The following is a 21,868-nucleotide window of genomic DNA, read 5'->3' as shown; positions in this document are numbered from 1 at the left end:
GCATCAGAGATTAGAAGGTCTACAAAGAGCTGAACCAGACTTCCTGTATAAAGGTTTTAGTTCCACAGATCGACAGTGTCAGCACAACTAAAACGTGGAGACTGACCTCAGAGTTTCAATTTGATGTTGTGGATTCCCCAGAAGAACACACAGCTGCTTCACTCCTGAATCCTGCAGCTTGTGGTAGCTCAGGTCCACCACTCTGGGATACGAAGGGTTGAGCTTCAGCACTGCTTCCAGATAATCACAGCTGATCTCTGACAAATCACAGTCCTCCAATCTGTATAGAGAATGAAAGATGTAAGTTTATTAGACAAAGTGTGAGCTTGACATCATTCAGTGTTTCATCATCTGTTCAGAGCTGAAGAAGGTTCAGAATGTAGAAGTTTAGAAAATGGAAACTCCAAACAGCTGAAGCCAACAGGAAGCAGCTTCAAACAAACACAACAAGAGAAAAAACTCTGAATGTTTCACATTAAAGTCGTACATTTCTAACAAGAGTGTTTTAAAGACAGAGTCACTGATGATCATCTTCTGCCCAGTAAAACTTTGGTTTTCCTCATGTGAGTGTTAATGATGCACAAAGACTGTGAGTGCAAAGAGGGAGCGAGGAGGATGACAGAGAGATGGTACAGGAGCATCAAGAACCCGGCGAGGAAATGAGCAGAAGGACTTTGGAGCCTGTTGGATTGAAGCTTTCACAGAGACGTGTTTGACTGGACACCACCAGGACAGACTTTTAATCCCAGGATTTGGATGAGCTTTCTGTCTTTATGTTCACAAATGATGCTGTAACTCTGTGAATGTCCTGGAACTGTCGGCAGTGTGGTTACGTCCTTTTGACCTGAGTTTCCACAGCTCTTATAACAGCAGTGTACATTCAGACTGAGACACGCATCAGTCTGTATGGACCTGTTTCTGTAGCTGCCACCATCATTCTACATGTTTGTACATCAGCTTATCAAATCCTGTCTGCTGTCTTCATTTATTACTCTTCACCTGCTTCACTGTCACTGTGTGGGCGGAGCTGCCTGAGCCCCGCCCACACAGACACAGCTCCTCTCTGGAGCAAAACTTCTGCTTCATCTCCGCCTCTTTTCTTCATCCTCCACCTCTCTTTTCTCTTCTTCAGTGTTCTGCAGCCACGGAGCCTCACAGCCGTTAGCACGCCCATACCTGAGCAGCTAGCATTACCCAGCATGCCGTGCAGCAGTGTCAGTTTGTAAATGTGCAAGAATTCCTGCTCCAAACTGTTTCACAGAGTGCTGTGTGCCGTGACCTTTGACCTGCTAAAGACAGTCAGCTGTGGATTATTCATTGTTGTGTCTGATACTTAGAACTGTGAGGAAGAAGCTACACAGTTAATCAGGGTCCCCTCTCTCTGAATCAGGAAAGGTGGGCAGGCCGCGTGTGGGCCGCGGGCCATACGTTGAGTATCACTGTTTGAAATGTGAACATTGTTCTGCTGCAGTCAATGGGCTAAACAAGAGAAGAAGAAAACAGACTTTACCATGAAGATCCTCAGTGTGGATCAGTATAATATCAGCCTGATGTCTGCAGTTTAGTGTCAGCACAACTTTCACATCATATTCATCTCAGCACAACTAAAACATGCTGACTGACCTCAGAGTTTCAAATCGACATCGTGGATTCTCCAGGAAATCACAAAGATGCTTCACTCCTGTATCCTTCAGGTTGCTGTAGGTTCCACTCAGGTCCACCTCTGTGGGATACGAGGGGTTGGACTTCAGTGCTGCTGCCAGATAATCAAGGCCAATATCTGACAAACCACAGCTCTTCAATCTGTATAAAGAATGAAAGATGTAAGTTTATTAGACAAAGTGCTTGAAATCATTCAGTGTTTCATCATCTGTTCAGAGCTGAAGAAGGTTCAGAATGTAGAAGTTTAGAAAATGGAAACTCCAAACAGCTGAAGCCAACAGGAAGCAGCTTCAAACAAACACAACAAGAGAAAAAACTCTGAATGTTTCACATTAAAGTCGAACATTTCTAACAAGAGTGTTTTAAAGACAGCGTCACTGATGATCATCTTCTGCCCAGTAAAACTTTGGTTTTCCACATGTGAGTGTTAATGATGCACAAAGACTGTGAGTGCAAAGAGGGAGCGAGGAGGATGACAGAGAGATGGTACAGGAGCATCAAGAACCCGGCGAGGAAATGAGCAGAAGGACTTTGGAGCCTGTTGGACTGAAGCTTTCACAGAGACGTATTTGACTGGACACCACCAGGACAGACTTTTAATCCCAGCATTTGGATGAGCTTTCTGTCTTTATGGTCACAAATGATGCTGTAACTCTGTGACTGTCCTGGAACTGTCAGCAGTGTGGTTACGTCCTTTTGACCTGAGTTTCCACAGCTCTTATAACAGCAGTGTACATTCACCTGCAGGCACACGCTGCCTCTGCTTCAGCTCTGTTTATGAAGCACAAACTGCAGGAACCAAACTCAGACTGGCTCATTTCAATCATGTCTGCTTACAAAGACACTTTGAAACTCTTATCAGTATGTTTCCTGTCCTACTAGGACGGATCAAACTCTGGACCTTTGTTGTGGATCAGTGAAGGATGCTTAGAAATCCCTCCTGCTGCCTGAGCTTGAACATCATCAGCACTTTAACACTGAGCAGAGGGACGTGGAAAAGGCCTTCTGTCTTTATCTGACTCAACTGTTTCCTTATGTGGGCTGAAGAAAACACCGTTGTAGACTATATTTATATGAAACATGTATATTTAATGCATTTAATGTATTTGAACCATATTTAATGCATATTACAGGATGTAACAGCTGCATATGTGTCAACAATAATGGCTTTGATTTTGCCCCCTATGAACATTTCTGTAGCTCCGCCCCTGCAGCAAACGTGTGTGAGAGCAGCCACGGCCCGCTCCTCCATGGTTTCGTTCACACTCATCTCATACTGAACACACACACTTTGTAGGAATCATCAGTACTTTGACTGTTTCTCAGGTTAGCTTCAGGTTAGCCATTTAGCATTTCTCCAGTCTGAGTCACAGAGCGTCACATGACGTGACAGAAGCTGATTGGTCAGCTGCAGTGATGGTGGTGGAGCAGCATTAATGATGATGCTGTAGAACAACAGGAACACGGGGATATCAGACTGTTAGTGGGTTTAGTCATTCCTGCTGCACTTTGTCCTTCTTATTGAAGTGACCTGCTGAGAGCTCACACTGTTCTCTGTAGAAATGATGTCAGTCTGACTCGTCACATGTTTGGAGGCGTGTTTGATGTTTGCTCTTCTGGAAACTCTCAGTATCAAATATGGAAGATGCAAAGGAGACACGCTTCAGTCTGTATGGACCCATTTCTACATGTTTGTACATCAGCTTATCAAATCCTGTCTGCTGTCTTCATTTATTACTCTTCACCTGCTTCACTGTCACTGTGTGGGCGGAGCTGCCTGAGCCCCGCTGTTAGGTTTTGTATTGTTGATTGTCATTTATGCTTAGAAATATTTAACCATATATGCTTAGAGGTGTATAATCAATTGTGTACTGATAGGATGTGTGATCTTTAGCAGGCTGCAAAGGCTTGGTGTGTATTCCACACTGGAATGCACACCTACATCCTGGGAGCATGGGAAGAGGTCGTACCTTGTTTTATTGTTTTATGGCAGGATAAACGTGGCTGTATCTGTTTTATGCTAAGTGCCTTTTGTTTAGATGAACTGTTGGACTTCCAGACCAGCAGGTTTAGGGAAGTCATTTATGGGGTCACACTCTGACACCCCCCCCCCCCCCCCACACACACACACAGTATTCTTTGTTCACATGTATACCTATGTAGACGTCATATGTTAATGACCCTATGCATATTCATGTTACCACAATAAAAGGAGTGCTATGGGGAACAACACTTGGCTCCAGGCAGGTCTCCCTCATGCATAACTTTCTGCTTCTTAATTCAGATAAAACTGAGGTTATTGTACTCGGCCCTGAAAAGCTTAGAAATATGGTATCTAAGCAGATTCTTACTCTGGATGGCATTACCTTGGCCTCCAGTAACGCTGTGAGGAACCTTGGAGTCATTTTTGACCAGGACATGTCCTTCAACGCACATATTAAACAAATATGTAAGACTGCTTTCTTCCATTTGTGCAACATCTCTAAAGTTAGAAATATCCTGTCTCAGAGTGACGCTGAAAAACTAGTTCATGCATTTATTACTTCCAGGCTGGACTACTGTAATTCATTATTATCAGGATGTCCAAAAAACTCACTGAAAAGCCTTCAACTAATCCAAAATGCTGCAGCAAGAGTCCTGACAGGGACTAGAAAGAGAGAGCAGATTTCTCCTGTTTTGGCTTCCCTTCATTGGCTTCCTGTTAAATCCAGAATTGAATTCAAAATCCTGCTCCTCACATACAAGGTCTTAAATAATCAGGCCCCATCTTATCTTAATGACCTTGTAGTACCATATCACCCTATTAGAGCACTTCGCTCTCGCTCTGCAGGCCTACTTGTTGTTCCTAGAGTATTTAAAAGTAGAATGGGAGGCAGAGCCTTCAGTTTTCAGGCCCCTCTTCTGTGGAACCAGCTTCCAGTTCGGATTCGGGAGACAGACACTATCTCTACTTTTAAGATTAGGCTTCAAACTTTAGTTTTTGCTAAAGCATATAGTTAGGGCTGGACCAGGTGACCCTGAATCCTCCCTTAGTTATGCTGCAATAGACGTAGGCTGCCGGGGGATTCCCATGATGCATTGAGTTTTTCCTTTCCAGTCACCTTTCTCACTCACTATGTGTTAACAGACCTCTCTGCATTGAATCATATCTGTCATTAGCCTCTGTCTCTCTTCCACAGCATGTCTTCATCCTGTCTTCCTTCTCTCACCCCAACCAGCAGATGGCCCCGCCCCTCCCTGAGCCTGGTTCTGCCGGAGGTTTCTTCCTGTAAAAAGGGAGTTTTTCCTTCCCACTGTCGCCAAAGTGCTTGCTCATAGAGGGTCATATGATTGTTGGGTTTTTCTCTGTATCTATGAAGCGCCTTGAGGCGACTTTTGTTGTGATTTGGCGCTATATAAATAAAATTGAATTGAATGAGTAACAAGAAGAACTTTGCCTACTTCGTGTCTTGCTTGCTGTGTAATTATATTGTCTTCAACGTTCCAGCGAATAGGTTCAAGCTACAAACCTATCACCCACCCACACAGACACATCTCCTCTCTGGAGCTAAACTTCTGCTTCATCTCCGCCTCTTTTCTTCATCCTCCACCTCTCTTTTCTCTTCTTCAGTGTTCTGCAGCCACAGAGCCTCACAGCCGTTAGCACGCCCATACCTGAGCAGCTAGCATTACCCAGCATGCCGTGCAGCAGTGTCAGTTTGTAAATGTGCAAGAATTCCTGCTCCAAACTGTTTCACAGAGTGCTGTGTGCTGTGACCTTTGACCTGCTAAAGACAGTCAGCTGTGGATCATTCATTGTTGTGTCTGATACTTAGAACTGTGAGGAAGAAGCTACACAGTTAATCAGGGTCCCCTCTCTCTGAATCAGGAAAGGTGGGCAGGCCGCGTGTGGGCCGCGGGCCATACGTTGAGTATCACTGTTTGAAATGTGAACATTGTTCTGCTGCAGTCAATGGACTAAATCAGAGAAGAAGAAAACAGACTTTACCATGAAGATCCTCAGTGTGGATCAGTATAATATCAGCCTGATGTCTGCAGTTTAGTGTCAGCACAACTTTCACATCATATTCATCTCAGCACAACTAAAACATGCTGACTGACCTCAGAGCTTCAAATCGACATCGTGGATTCTCCAGGAAACCACACAGATGCTTCACTCCTGTATCCTTCAGGTTGCTGTAGGTTCCACTCAGGTCCACCTCTGTGGGATACGAGGGGTTGGACTTCAGTGCTGCTGCCAGATAATCAAGGCCAATATCTGACAAACCACAGCTCTCCAATCTGTATAAAGAATGAAAGATGTAAGTTTATTAGACAAAGTGCTTGAAATCATTCAGTGTTTCATCATCTGTTCAGAGCTGAAGAAGGTTCAGAATGTAGAAGTTTAGAAAATGGAAACTCCAAACAGCTGAAGCCAACAGGAAGCAGCTTCAAACAAACACAACAAGAGAAAAAACTCTGAATGTTTCACATTAAAGTCGAACATTTCTAACAAGAGTGTTTTAAAGACAGAGTCACTGATGATCATCTTCTGCCCAGTAAAACTTTGGTTTTCCACATGTGAGTGTTAATGATGCACAAAGACTGTGAGTGCAAAGAGGGAGCGAGGAGGATGACAGAGAGATGGTACAGGAGCATCAAGAACCCGGCGAGGAAATGAGCAGAAGGACTTTGGAGCCTGTTGGACTGAAGCTTTCACAGAGACGTATTTGACTGGACACCACCAGGACAGACTTTTAATCCCAGCATTTGGATGAGCTTTCTGTCTTTATGTTCACAAATGATGCTGTAACTCTGTGACTGTCCTGGAACTGTCAGCAGTGTGGTTACGTCCTTTTGACCTGAGTTTCCACAGCTCTTATAACAGCAGGCACACGCTGCCTCTGCTTCAGCTCTGTTTATGAAGCACAAACTGCAGGAACCAAACTCAGACTGGCTCATTTCAATCATGTCTGCTTACAAAGACACTTTGAAACTCTTATCAGTATGTTTCCTGTCCTACTAGGACGGATCAAACTCTGGACCTTTGTTGTGGATCAGTGAAGGATGCTTAGAAATCCCTCCTGCTGCCTGAGCTTGAACATCATCAGCACTTTAACACTGAGCAGAGGGACGTGGAAAAGGCCTTCTGTCTTTATCTGACTCAACTGTTTCCTTATGTGGGCTGAAGAAAACACCGTTGTAGACTATATTTATATGAAACATGTATATTTAATGCATTTAATGTATTTGAACCATATTTAATGCATATTACAGGATGTAACAGCTGCATATGTGTCAACAATAATGGCTTTGATTTTGCCCCCTATGAACATTTCTGTAGCTCCGCCCCTGCAGCAAACGTGTGTGAGAGCAGCCACGGCCCGCTCCTCCATGGTTTCATTCACACTCATCTCATACTGAACACACACACTTTGTAGGAATCATCAGTACTTTGACTGTTTCTCAGGTTAGCTTCAGGTTAGCCATTTAGCATTTCTCCAGTCTGAGTCACAGAGCGTCACATGACGTGACAGAAGCTGATTGGTCAGCTGCAGTGATGGTGGTGGAGCAGCATTAATGATGATGCTGTAGAACAACAGGAACACGGGGATATCAGATTGTTAGTGGGTTTAGTCATTCCTGCTGCACTTTGTCCTTCTTATTGAAGTGAGCTGCTGAGAGCTCACACTGTTCTCTGTAGAAATGATGTCAGTCTGACTCGTCACATGTTTGGAGGCGTGTTTGATGTTTGCTCTTCTGGAAACTCTCAGTATCAAATATGGAAGATGCAAAGGAGACACGCTTCAGTCTGTATGGACCCGTTTCTACATGTTTGTACATCAGCTTATCAAATCCTGTCTGCTGTCTTCATTTATTACTCTTCACCTGCTTCACTGTCACTGTGTGGGCAGAGCTGCCTGAGCCCCGCTGTTAGGTTTTGTATTGTTGATTGTCATTTATGCTTAGAAATATTTAACCATATATGCTTAGAGGTGTATAATCAATTGTGTACTGATAGGATGTGTGATCTTTAGCAGGCTGCAAAGGCTTGGTGTGTATTCCACACTGGAATGCACACCTACATCCTGGGAGCATGGGAAGAGGTCGTACCTTGTTTTATTGTTTTATGGCAGGATAAACGTGGCTGTATCTGTTTTAGGCTAAGTGCCTTTTGTTTAGATGAACTGTTGGACTTCCAGACCAGCAGGTTTAGGGAAGTCATTTATGGGGTCACACTCTGACACCCCCCCACACACACACACACAGTATTCTTTGTTCACATGTATACCTATGTAGACGTCATATGTTAATGACCCTATGCATATTCATGTTACCACAATAAAAGGAGTGCTATGGGGAACGACACTTGGCTCCAGGCAGGTCTCCCTCATGCATAACTTTCTGCTTCTCATTTCAGATAAAACTGAGGTTATTGTACTCGGCCCTGAAAAGCTTAGAAATATGGTCTCTAAGCAGATTCTTACTCTGGATGGCATTACCTTGGCCTCCAGTAACGCTGTGAGGAACCTTGGAGTCATTTTTGACCAGGACATGTCCTTCAACGCACATATTAAACAAATATGTAAGACTGCGTTCTTCCATTTGCGCAACATTTCTAAAATTAGAAATATCCTGTCTCAGAGTGACGCTGAAAAACTAGTTCATGCATTTATTACGTCCAGGCTGGACGACTGTAATTCATTATTATCAGGAAGTCCAAAAAACTCCCTGAAAAGCCTTCAGCTGATCCAAAATGCTGCAGCAAGAGTCCTGACAGGGACTAGAAAGAGAGAGCATATTTCTCCTGTTTTGGCTTCCCTTCATTGGCTTCCTGTTAAATCCAGAATTGAATTCAAAATCCTGCTCCTCACATACAAGGTCTTAAATAATCAGGCCCCATCTTATCTTACCGGGCTGTGGTCGACTCCTTTGTCACGTGGTGTGAGCAGAATCATCTGCAGCTCAACGTGGCAAAGACCAAGGAACTGATCGTGGACTTCAGGAAGACCGGGAAACACTTGACCCCTGTTTCAATCCAGGGGGTCAGTGTTGACATTGTGGAGGACTATAAATACCTTGGAGTACACATTGACAATAAACTGGACTGGGCTAAAAACACCACAGCACTTTACAGGAAGGGCCAGAGTCGTCTCTATTTTTTGAGGCGACTGAGGTCCTTCAACATCTGCCAGAAAATGCTGAGGATTTTCTATGAGTCTGTGGTGGCCAGTGCGATCCTCTATGCTGTTGCATGCTGGGGGAGCAGGCTGAGGGTCGCAGATGCCAACAGACTTAATAAACTGATCCGTAAGGCCAGCAATGTTGTGGGGATGGAGCTGGACTCCCTCAAGGTGGTGTCGGAGAGGCGGATGCTGTCCAAGATAAAGACAATGTTGGATAACACCTCCCACCCACTCCATGACATGTTGGTCAGTCACAGGAGCTCGTTCAGTGAGAGACTGAGATTACCGAAAAGCACCACTGAACGACACAGGAAATCATTCCTGCCTGTGGCCATCTCCCTGTACAACGCATCCACTTAACACACTGTTTGCTGCTACAACTACACATGTTTCTTTTCCAAATATTTATTTATAAGTGACTTATGTATGTATGTATGTATATATATGTATATATTGTACTATTCTTAGTTAGCGTATTGTCTGTCTTGTCTTAATGTTGGTTTAAAATGGAGCACTGTAACAAAAAATAATTTCCCCCAGGGATCAATAAAGTATTCTGATTCTGATTCTGATGATTCTGATCTTAATGACCTTGTAGTACCATATCACCCTATTAGAGCGCTTCGCTCTCGCTCTGCAGGCCTACTTGTTGTTCCTAGAGTATTTAAAAGTAGAATGGGAGGCAGAGCCTTCAGTTTTCAGGCCCCTCTTCTGTGGAACCAGCTTCCAGTTCGGATTCGGGAGACAGACACTATCTCTACTTTTAAGATTAGGCTTAAAACTTTCCTTTTTGCTAAAGCATATAGTTAGGGCTGGACCAGGTGACCCTGAATCCTCCCTTAGTTATGCTGCAATAGACGTAGGCTGCCGGGGGATTCCCATGATGCATTGAGTTTGTCCTTTCCAGTCACCTTTCTCACTCACTATGTGTTAACAGACCTCTCTGCATTGAATCATATCTGTTATTAACCTCTGTCTCTCTTCCACAGCATGTCTTCATCCTGTCTTCCTTCTCTCACCCCAACCAGCAGATGGCCCCGCCCCTCCCTGAGCTTGGTTCTGCTGGAGGTTTCTTCCTGTAAAAAGGGAGTTTTTCCTTCCCACTGTCGCCAAAGTGCTTGCTCATAGGGGGTCATATGATTGTTGGGTTTTTCTCTGTATCTATGAAGCGCCTTGAGGCGACTTTTGTTGTGATTTGGCGCTATATAAATAAAATTGAATTGAATTGAATGAGTAACAAGAAGAACTTTGCCTACTTCGTGTCTTGCTTGCTGTGTAATTATATTGTCTTCAACATTCCAGCGAATAGGTTCAAGCTACAAACCTATCACCCACCCACACAGAAACATTTCCTCTCTGGAGCTTAACTTCTGCTTCATCTCCGCCTCTTTTCTTCATCCTCCACCTCTCTTTTCTCTTCTTCAGTGTTCTGCAGCCACAGAGTCTCACAGCCGTTAGCACACCCATACCTGAGCAGCTAGCATTACCCAGCATGCCGTGCAGCAGTGTCAGTTTGTAAATGTGCAAGAATTCCTGCTCCAAACTGTTTCACAGAGTGCTGTGTGCCGTGACCTTTGACCTGCTAAAGACAGTCAGCTGTGGATTATTCATTGTTGTGTCTGATACTTAGAACTGTGAGGAAGAAGCTACACAGTTAATCAGGGTCCCCTCTCTCTGAATCAGGAAAGGTGGGCAGGCCGCGTGTGGGCCGCGGGCCATACGTTGAGTATCACTGTTTGAAATGTGAACATTGTTCTGCTGCAGTCAATGGACTAAACCAGAGAAGAAGAAAACAGACTTTACCATGAAGATCCTCAGTGTGGATCAGTATAATATCAGCCTGATGTCTGCAGTTTAGTGTCAGCACAACTTTCACATCATATTCATCTCAGCACAACTAAAACATGCTGACTGACCTCAGAGTTTCAAATCGACATCGTGGATTCTCCAGGAAACCACACAGATGCTTCACTCCTGAATCCTTCAGGTTGCTGTAGGTTCCACTCAGGTCCACCTCTGTGGGATACGAGGGGTTGGACTTCAGCGCTGCTGCCAGATAATCAAGGCCAATATCTGACAAACCACAGCTCCACAATCTGTATAAAGAATGAAAGATGTAAGTTTATTAGACAAAGTGCTTGAAATCATTCAGTGTTTCATCATCTGTTCAGAGCTGAAGAAGGTTCAGAATGTAGAAGTTTAGAAAATGGAAACTCCAAACAGCTGAAGCCAACAGGAAGCAGCTTCAAACAAACACAACAAGAGAAAAAACTCTGAATGTTTCACATTAAAGTCGTACATTTCTCATAAAAACAGGACAAAGACTTGAAAAAGTCGTGTTTTTCCTTCCAGGAACCACATGGCTTCACTTTTAAAGGTGAAGTGTGACAGAAATGGACATATTTGAAGTCCAACACCTTTTTCCAGTCACATTATTAAAGCAGACAAACTACAAGCTCATTTTCATTCCAACAAGTCATCTTCTGACCTGGACTAACAACACTGGTCTCTATGTGCAGCTGGCTGTGAGACCAGTGCTCAGGGAGCGTCTACAAAGTGCAACACTGAAAGAACATCACACACTCATTTGCTTCCAGCACTTTCACACAAACATCTACTGTCATCATTCATGTTTCTGCTCCTCTGGATTCACACGGAGCCTCTGCTCATGCCGTTGCCATGGTGAATCATAGTATGTGGCTCCATAACTCAGACTGAGCATGCTCAGAGCTGATTGGCCTGACTCTGATCAGCTGATCTAGAAGAGGAAACTCTGCTATATGTACATTATTACATCTACACCTGAATCACAACACTCACACAAATATATCAACTGTGTTTAATATTTTGGCACGTAGATCATTTATGTGCTTCAGCTCTTCTTACATTTTACCACCAACATGTTTCAAAAGGAGCAGCTTTTACTTTGAAGGCCAGCTGTCTGTGTTTCTTGTTTCCATTGTTGGATAATGGAACAAGTCGATGCTTCAGTGCTTTGAATTGTGTTACACAAAGCAAAGTTTTCACGTTGTTCAGGCAGAATCGAGCGTTGAAGAATGAATTCACACGTCAATAAACATTTTCATCAGCACAAGCAGGACAATGAAAGCAGGAAATACCCCAAACTGCCATTTCTCATTCTACAACTTCAACAACTGCACATGAATTATACTTCATACACAGACCCACAGTCTCTGATTGCTCTGAAATCTCACTGACAGCCAATAGAAATAAAGAAAAGTCCAGACTGACAGTCTCTGTGGGGTTAGGCAGTGAACTGCTCACGCTGCGTTCAAGTGCATCACAAACTATTGGAATTGGATCCAACTTTGTGAAGCAGATTTCTTCTCAGCTGCTGTTTTGAACATTTCCTCATGAACTGTATTAAACTCTGTAAATGAACTGAGAACTATTTCTACATTTGAAACTATGGATTCATTTTCCCGTTCACTTCTGTACGTTAGTGTATAAATGAATGTTAGACTGGGCTCCATGGAAACACTTGGACTGGTCTCAGCTGCCTTCTTTCTGTAGTCCTTTCTCTTCTCCAGCTTCTGTTTGAAATCCTCTCACAGAGCCTGAAACCTGCTTTGCTGTCATGTGTGGGCCTGTGTTCCTCTGCTTTAACACAAACCTCACCACAGCAGCTGTGTGGGTCGTCTCTGTAGCAGCCCGATCAGCTTCTGATACATGAACATCATCACAGCTCCTAACTTCACCTTTATTAGCTTTGACATTCATGTCTTTCTTTTCTCTGTCTGTTTCCACACAAGCTCAAAGTCTCTGCAGCCTGTTTTTATCTGCTATCATCAGATCTCCAACAGCCTCATTCACATCCCTCACACACTCTACAGCCTCATCAGTACTGACTTCATCTTCACTGACTGACGGAGCACAACATGAACCTGTGGAGGCTGAAAAGCTGTCCAGACACACATCTCCCCGTCACCACTCCACTTCTGTCAGCCTTTAAATGAACCCTGCTCAAGTCTGTAACTTCTATTTGGAGCCAAGAGGAAAAACTGTTGTTCAGTCGTTTGGAAAGACACAACATTTCTGAAAGCACTCAAAGACACATTTGTCTTCAGACACATCCTGAACATTTAGGAACTAAAGAACGTTTCAAATATCAAAGATCAGAAATATAGAAAAACAACAACAGCTGCAGTCAGTGAACTCACCTCAGAGTCTCCAGTCGACAGTTTGGACTCTCCAGTCCAGCACACAGAAGCTTCACTGCTGAATCCTGCAGCTTGTTGTTACTAATGTCCAGCTCTGTCAGATGGGAGGGGATGGACTTCAGAGCCGAGGCCACAACTTCACAATGAGTCCCTGAGAGTCCACAGTCAGCCAGTCTGTGATCATAGAAAATACAAAATGTGTTATTATAAAAGCAGAAAGTCTGCATTATAAACACAGACTGAATGTATATGAAGACAAAACAGAGTGAGGTCATAATCTGATGAACATCTGCTCTTCACATCTGTGCTTCAGCTCCTCTTACTGTGTTTGACATGACACAACGATTGAGTCTCTCTCAGACCTGCAGACTTTTAATGAGAATCTTTGTTTGGATTTAATCTGCAGTGAAGGAGGAAGATGGTGTCACATTTAGGCTTCCATAATGTCCACAGTCTGTCAGTGAGATCTGATCCAGAGTCAGAGTGAAGACACACATGTGGACTGTTTCCTGTCTTGAATCCAGAACATTTTGAATGAGCTCAGCTCAGTGAAGAGTTCCAGCTGGAAAGACGATCTCTGTTTGCTACCTGCTGCTGTCAGGTACTACTGTTCACGTCCACACTCAGGAAAAATCTGCTGACTGTCACCAAACGGAGCAGAAATCTCATCACTGGACAATAATGATGAATGAACTCAGAGCTGCTGATATCACATCTGATTTCAGGGGAACTAAACACAGAAATGATTGGCTCGTTTTAGCTTTCTGAGCCATTAGTCTGCAGGTTTATCACTAGTTGGCAGAAACAGACTTGTATTAATGTTCAGCGCTTCAGTGTTTATGACTCCAGATCCAGGTGACAGCAAGTCAAAATGATGTTACCTGTCTGTGTCCAGCAGCAGCCTTTGAATATTGTTATAAACTCACGTGGATCAGTTTGTCTTTGATTGGTTTGTAAAGTTCAAATTCATTTATATTCATCAACTCTAAATGAAAAATGTTTTTCTTCTTCTATGTTTATTATTAGAGTAACAAATTCTTATAGTTTCCTGTTGTTGAGAATTTCAGTGTAAAACCACTCGGACCTGTGCATCACTGCACACTGTGAAAGTATTACTGCAGTTTAATCTATAATCCTAATCAGTGTGTTTACTGGACTGTAGTCAGACCTCCGTTATACCAAAGGAAACACTGAACGTCTTCAAAGTCACAATAAATTTATAATAAATGCTAATAAATACTGGAGTGTTAGAAAAGATGCTTCCAGCGTGTTTGTCTTTGATAGGGTTTATTCTGTTCGTCTATTGTCTGACCACTTGGGGGCGCTTTTGTCTCTTTTGCTCTGAGCCTTGGGTTTATTCAAACTGATTTTAATAAACTATTTTCTGCAAGTTGAAGCTTCATCTCCATCTCCAGTGGTTGTTGCATATTTTATGACTATATTAGTAACAGTCAGAGAGTTTAGAGTAAATTAGATCTTCACGTTTGATTTTTGACACAACATAAATGGTGAGCCAGTGTCAGAGGAAGTGACAGCATCCACCGAGGACCGGGGGGAGTGGGAGGACTGGGGGACCAGGCCAACAAAAAGGTGATCACTGATACAGGTCAGCAAACATTTGCTCATTTGGTGTCTTAGAGCAGACTCCGCCCAGCTTTGTCGTCCATGGTTGCTCTTTCAAAGGAATCTAGTTACATATTATTTTACTTAATGATTTACTGACACCACTGACTATGCAGGACAACCCCATGTCTGGAGCCAGTGCACATGTGCACAGTCTGTAAATTTATCCAAGTCACACAAGCATTTTGAAATAAGTCCTAATCAGTCCAAGAAAAACAGTCTTGAAGGGTCTGGATGGACTCGCTGACCACACCAGAACCAGCACTGAGGTTTAGTTCTCTTTAAGACAGATTTCATGATGGGAACCAAAGAAAACACATTTCAGTCAAACATGCCACAGAGAGCTCTACAGAAAGATCTATTAGGTTCCTTGATGGAGCCATAACAAACGTCAGCGAGCGACCTCCCAACTGTACATTGATTAAAATGACAAAATAAACTGGGAGCGTCTGGTGTGACGTTACTGTGGTCTGAGTGGCGACTTCCACATTCGCCCTCAGTTGAACGTACACATCAGTAACAAGGATCTGTGGAAACTCTCTTGGTAAGTAAAAAGGATGCAGGGAGGCGGATCGAAGTTCAGTCTCAGCCGTGATTCCCTCACCACCACTTTATCACCAGCTCTCATTATTTTAAAGACAGAGACCCTCACACTGGGCTTCACTAGTTACTGCTGGGTCTCTGTTATACAGAAGGCCCATGCCACATTAAGGAAAAAATAATGTCCTTAATTTCAACATTAAAGGTGAAAATGACTTTGAGAATAAAGAAGAAATGTGGAGATTTGCTGTTTCAGGACAAAGTGCCACAGCTGCTGTACTCTCTGAGTCAGTGAAACTTCAGCAGTGGTGTTAGCTAAAGAAGGGAAATGATTCCTGTTACACATCCATGTGTTATATAAACACAGTGTGGTGAAAAGTATAAAGATGCTGAAAGGATGGTGCAGAAAGCTGAAAAACACAAATCTGGAAGATTTGTACAAAATCAAATGTCTTGTAATGGACGGATGCGAGGTTATCGATGGTTCCACCTTCATACAATAAAGAGGATGGATGCTGCAAAACTGGATGATGAAATATTGGTTCAGCACTTTGTTTGAAAGCGCTTTAGAAATAAAGTTATTATCATAAGACGGTGGATCACTTTGTTTCACTAACTCATCTAAACAAAGCGTTTTGTAGAGGGGACAGCAAACCTGGCAGTTTGTCTTGAAACATCAAATCTCCACATTTCAACTTTTTTCTCCAAATACAATTTTGACTTTAACCTCGACTTTATCTTAAAATGATCGGGAATATTTTTCTTACCGTGGTCCTAAAACTCGGCCTTACTCCGTTTCCATCGAAGCAATAAGGTCAGCTTTCTTGTGCTCCACGGTAAACCTGTTCACCGTGGAGAAATCACGCTGAAGAACTCGGCAAGTAAGGCCCCTGTGAGCTCCACATCTCCAGCGTCGGGTCCCAAAAGAATAAAAGTGACTCTCGACTATACTGGCGAACCTGAAGATCTCCACAGAGCTCTCACTAAGTGGCAAGTCAGCATCCAGGTGAGGAGGATGGCTGTGAAACCAAAACGAGCCAGAATGACTCAACAATCCACTTTAAGAAAAACAAACACACAAATCACTCTGGCCCACTCACTGCTGCTACACGTCACCAACCACCAGGGATGATGATGATGATGCTGGCATCAAGTAATCAAAGCTCAGCTTCTCGTCTGGTGATGATTTCTGATCATTTCTATGATGATCGTACCAAATAATGCAGATACGACGTGATCACGCCCAACACTCTGCCAACGGGCACAGACTGACCTCTTCCTGCTGTGAGTCGTCCCTGTCAGAGCCTCGTCCTTGTGACTTGGTGATGCTGTGGTGTGTTCGTGACCTCACACGCTGTTTGTGGGACTTTTGTTGTAAAGGGGCGGAGTCACGAGTGGTGACAGTTTAAAAATAATGACCTGCAGTGACCTTTGACTCTAATTTTGGATGTATGCTGGCACACTGCTGTCCATCTCAGCTCTTTAGTACAGAGGAAAGAAAAACTAAAGAACTGAAGCACATATGCTGATGGTGATGATGTCACAGATAATGTGATTGTTCACACGTTCAATAATTAGTTGGAAAAATTAAGAAAGTGCAATCAGAGCCCAGATAAAGACAATAACATCAGACAGAAAGAGCAGTGATCAGAAGCACAAACAGAGGCTGCTTTGGACCATCTTCACTGTTTCACACAGTTTCACTTTACTACAAACACGTTCTTTGTAAAGTCTCACTTCAGTCTTCTCTCCTAAGGAGCAATGCTAACAGACCAACAGCAGCACAGACATGAGCAACAGTCTCATTACTGTCTGCTGCACCGTGTTAACACGACCAAGCGGAAACAGCACACAGATAAAACATGTCAGACTGCAAACTCAGCGTAAGACTAAAAACCGACGACGTGGTGAAAAGCTCACAGTTACACACCCACATACATGTGAAGGTGCACTCTCCTACCAAGGTCTCTGCCAGAATAATACAAATGTAGTGTTCTGATAAAAAAACAAAACATTTTTAAAAGCATGAAAACAACAAGAAGAATTTATTACTGTGTGACTGAGTAACTAAACTATCACTAATTGATAATATTAATGATCACATCTGGACTCACCGAGCCTTTCTGAAGTTCCTCACAGCTGCAATCAGTCGACGTCGTCCCTCTGCTGATGTTTTGTACTTCTGCAGGTCAAACTCATCCAGAACCTCCTCTGACATCTGCAGCATGAAGGCCAGAGCTGAGCAGTGGATCTCAGAGAGTTCCTTTGATTTGTTCTCTGACTTCAGGAACTCTTGGATCTCCTGAGATAATAAGATGTCGTTCATCTCCATCAGACAGTGGAAGATGTTAATGCTTCTGTCAGGAGAGGATTTTGTCTTCCTTCCTTTTAGATTCTTGATGACTCTCTGGATGGTTTCTGGACTGTTCTCTGTCTGACCCAGCAGACCTCCTAAGAGTCTCTGGTTGGACTCCAGACAGAGGCCATGAAGGAAGCGGACAAACAGGTCCAGACGACCATTTTTACTCCTGAAGGATTTTGTTAGTGTTTCCATCAAAAAATCATCCAGAGATGACTCTTTGTATTTTTTTCCCAAGAAGTTCTTCAGCACCTCTGACTTCCTGTTGGTGAAACAGTGGAACATGTAGACTGCAGCCAGAAACTCCTGGATGCTCAGATGAACAAAGCAGTAGACTGGTTTCTGGAAGATCACACACTCTCTTTTGAAGATCTCTGTACAAACTCCTGAGTACACCGAGGCCTCTGTCACATCCAGACCACACTGCTCCAGGTCTTCTTGGTAGAACATGATGTTTCCTTTCTCCAGATGTTCAAACGCCAGCCTCCCCAGCTTCAGAAGAACTTCCCTGTCAGCCTCCGTCAGCTCCTGTGGACTCGTCTCATGTCCCTCGTGGTACTTGTTCTTCTTCCTCTTTGTCTGAACCAGCAGGAAGTGTGAGTACATGTCAGTCAGGGTCTTGGGCAGCTCTCCTCTCTGCTCTGTAGTCAACATGTGCTCCAGAACTGTAGCAGTGATCCAGCAGAAGACTGGGATTCTACACATGATGTGGAGGCTCCTGGATGTCTTCATGTGGGAGATGATTCTGCTGGACAGCTCTTCATCACTGAATCTCCTCCTGAAGTACTCCTCCTTCTGGGCGTCAGTGAAGCCTCGTACTTCTGTTAGCCTGTCAACACATGTAGGAGGGATCTGATTGGCTGCTGCAGGTCGGGAAGTTATCCAGACGAGAGCCGAGGGAAGCAGATTCCCCTGGATGAGGTTTGTCAGCAGCTGGCTGACTGATGACTTCTGTGTGACATCAGACAGCAGCTTCCTGTTGGTGAAATCCAATGAAAGTCTGCTTTCATCCAGGCCGTCAAAGATGAACAAAAGCTGAGAGACAGCCAGCTTCTCTGCTGTGACCTTCTGTAATGTTGGATGGAAAACATGGAGCAGCTCCAGAAGACTGTACTGCTCATCTCTGATCAGGTTCAGCTCCCTGAATGAAAGCAGAACCACCACACTGACATGTTGGTTCTCCAAGCCCTCTGCCCAGTCCAGAGTGAACTTCTGCACTGAGAAGGTTTTTCCAACACCAGCCACGCCGTTGGTCAGAACCACTCTGATGGGTCTCTGTTGGTCAGGTAAGGCTTTAAAGATGTCCTGGCACCTGATTGGAGTGTCATGGAGGGCGTCCATCTTGGAAGCTGTCTCCAGCTGCCTCACCTCATGTTGGCTATGAACCTCTTCACTCTGTCCCTCTGTGATGTAGAGCTCAGTGTAGATCCTGTTGAGGAGGGTTCTACTTCCTGTTTCATCACTTCCTTCAGTCACACGTTCACATCTCCTCCTCAGACTGATCTTATGTTCATCTAAAACCTCCTGCAGACCAACATCTGCTGAAAGAAAGAAAAACAGAAAGAAAACTCTTCAATGTCTGAACAACAACAAGAAGTCCAGTTTTCAGAAATGAGTCCATCAGCAGACAGATGTTCAGTCTTACTTTGTACACAGCTGCTCTGACTGGCTGTCTGCAGTCCAGCTCTGCTTCTGGATCTTTCTCCACACTGGGGACAGGACCAGTCTCCTGATGAAGCAGACTGGTCCCAGTATGAGGAGATGCACTGTCTGCAGAACCAGTGTCCACAGCTGGTAGAGACTGGATCCTTCAGGACGTCCTGACACAAAGCACAGCAGGACAGCTGCTCCTCCTCACAGACACCACTCCTCTTCCTCTTCCTCCCTCTGTGAACACATTTCTTTATCACTAAAATCATTGACTGTCAGTGACAAACATCCAGATTTGATGACACTGTGCAGAAGCTCTGATGGTCACAGAGAAAAGTCAAAGTGGAGAAACTTGTGTTTGAGTTCAGAATCCAAGTTTCCTTTGCTGTTCCTGCCTGTCTTATTAAACACAGAGTGATCAGCCTACAAACTCCACAGTAAAAGCCTTCATCACAGAGCTGATTATGTCCTTCACTGGATGTACTGGAAGTTTGGGATCCATCACTTTCAACTGACCTTTGACCTCCTCTAAAAACTGTGGTGGAGCAGCGGTGTCACATTCAGAGCTTTCAGCTTTATTTTGAAAGAGTTCAGTCATCAGGAAGTGAACTTCTGGGTTCTGATTTCCTTTCTATTATTTTACAGAAGTGAAGAAGAAGAACTAAAAGCTTTGAAATGATCTGAGTGATATTTTTGAACATTGCCACCAAATTGAGTTCAGCCTCCAGCAGTAACTTTGTTTCATGATGCCTCCCTGATGATGTGATGTTTGATTACAAACCTGTTTATGTGTTAGACATTAATCACATGAACACAGGCAGAAAAAAGAAGCCAATGAAACAAATGACAGAAACGTGTTCATTCACTGCCATGATCCATATTTTATATGTACAGATGTTTGTAAAGAACACGTGTGCAGCGCTTTGTTCTGAGTATCTGCTGTCAGCACACAGTGCAGCAATAACTACAACCACACGTTTCTGTAGATCCTGAACATCAGCCTGGAGGAATCTGACCTCAGGTCTGCACACAGAGGAGCTTCACCTCTGGGATGATGCTGGCTTCAGCTCCTTCTACAATCAGGCAGAAGCTTCTGCACCATCAGGACACAAACAGAGAGGAGTTTCTATCCTCAGACCATCCAAGTCCTAAATCAGAACATGCTCCCCTCATAGCATCACCATCAGGGTTTAAACAGGACCTTACATCATGTTCTTGTCTCACTGTCATATTTCAGATCATACCTGATTCATTATGACGTCACACGCTGCTACACTGATCCTGCTGCTTCATTACTGCTGATATTACTCTGCTCACTCTGTTCAGTTACTCTGTTTACATCACTTTGCTCATTTGCTTTGTTCTGCTTGCACTGCTCTGTCAGTACATGCTGTGCTAATGTGGCACAAAGCACTTTAACATTACATCTGCACAATGTTTCATTATTTCATTTAATGATTGTTTCTAATGTTTTGTCCAGTCACAGGAGCAGCTCAGCACATTTCACTGTGTTGTACGTGTATGACGATGCCTGTGACAAATAAACAGCCTCGGACTCTTCAATCTTCTGCATTTCTTTGGAGATCAGCTCAGTGGCCTGTTGAGACCATCTTTCTATTTCTGATGACTCAGTTCAGATTATTATCCTGATACTTTCTTTTAAAATGTGATGAAATCATTTATCTGATGTTCTGACACAAATACACCAAAACAATCCCAAACAGCACAAACCACCACGTTACACACAGTGTAATAAAAATACAGGCAACTACAAATAAAAACACTTTAAAATATAAACTAAAATTACAAAGTGGTCACAGAATTTCAAACACCCGTAAATGAGTCAGCAGCTCTCTTACATGGTCAGCTGAGCTCCATGATTGAAGAACATTGTTGCTGCAGGTTCATGACTGAAGACTGGAGGTTTGTCTTTGGACCAGTCACTCCTCACAGACACACAGCTGGATGCTGGAGACTGTGACCTCTGACCTCTGCAAACACAAACACATCACATGAATTACTGATTAATCTCTGTTTAAAATCTTTTAAGCAGCTGCAAACACACAAACTGGATGATGTGATGGTTTCTGTCAGTAATAGTTGTCTCAGATTAGAGTACAGACGGCTGCAGAGACGTTCACAGCAACAGAGAAGAAATCATTACCTTGGATTGCATTACTACTACGATTGATACTAGCATTATCGTACCCGGACCACCATTAGGAATCATTTATGATGTCACTGGTAGAACATTTATAGAAACAACCTTTGAACTCTGAGTCAGCAGCTCTCTTACATGGTCAGCTGAGCTCCATGATTGAAGAACATTGTTGCTGCAGGTTCATGACTGAAGTGTGGAGGAACTTTTTCTTTGGACCAGTCACTCCTCACAGACACACAGCTGGATGCTGGAGACTGTGACCTCTGACCTCTGCAAATACAACCACATTGCATTCATTTCACATCAATTAGTACACCACAAAAGGCATGCAAGAAACACAGTATGAAGGCAAACTTCTGGCTTCAATAACATTCAACAGGTCAGGTGGAAACTTTTCTCAGATTTGATTCATGTTTTTATAGAACGATCCAGCTAAAAAAAATATACCATTAGGTCAGGGGTCAGCAACCTTCAGGACCCAAAGAGCCATTTGGAGCCAGTTTCCACGCAAAAGAAAACACTGGGA

At 43.6% G+C, this 21,868-nt stretch overlaps 1 protein-coding gene across 2 annotated transcripts; it reads right to left on the bottom strand.

Moving 5' to 3' along the window:
- Positions 1–13,005: 13,005 nt before the first annotated feature.
- LOC146682026 (protein NLRC3-like) lies at positions 13,006–20,296 on the bottom strand. Of its 2 annotated transcripts, none has more exons than XM_085448465.1 (3): positions 19,177–20,296; positions 17,287–19,072; positions 13,006–13,183 (listed from the first exon to the last, which is right to left on the bottom strand). In XM_085448465.1, exons 1-3 carry the CDS (start codon positions 19,448–19,450, stop codon positions 13,006–13,008), a joined length of 2,238 nt encoding a protein of 745 aa, XP_085304591.1. In that variant the 5' UTR covers positions 19,451–20,296. The 2 variants fall into 2 exon arrangements, with proteins under 2 accessions (XP_085304591.1, XP_085304590.1); XM_085448464.1 differs by lacking the exon at positions 19,177–20,296 and adding an exon at positions 15,940–16,191 and having other exon boundaries at positions 13,119–13,183; positions 17,287–18,945.
- Between the last annotated feature and the right edge of the window lie 1,572 nt (positions 20,297–21,868).

The sequence above is a fragment of the Copadichromis virginalis genome, linkage group LG23, assembly GCF_057382275.1.
Source record: "Copadichromis virginalis isolate Kocher_CV1m ecotype Utaka linkage group LG23, C_Virginalis_male_GT1.1, whole genome shotgun sequence".
In the NCBI taxonomy this organism is placed as follows: Eukaryota; Metazoa; Chordata; class Actinopteri; order Cichliformes; family Cichlidae; genus Copadichromis; species Copadichromis virginalis.
Note: the sequence above shows the minus strand (reverse complement) of the source record. Positions and strands in the feature narration are given on the sequence as shown.

Coding starts and splice junctions, on each gene's coding strand:
- LOC146682026 (XM_085448465.1), bottom strand. CDS start 19,450: ATGATTTTAGTGATAAAGAAATGTGTTCACAGAGGGAGGAAGAGGAAG. Junction 19,073..19,176: donor TCAGAGCAGCTGTGTACAAA/GTAAGACTGAAC, acceptor TCTTTCTTTCAG/CAGATGTTGGTCTGCAGGAG. Junction 13,184..17,286: donor AGGAACTTCAGAAAGGCTCG/GTGAGTCCAGAT, acceptor CTATGATCACAG/ACTGGCTGACTGTGGACTCT.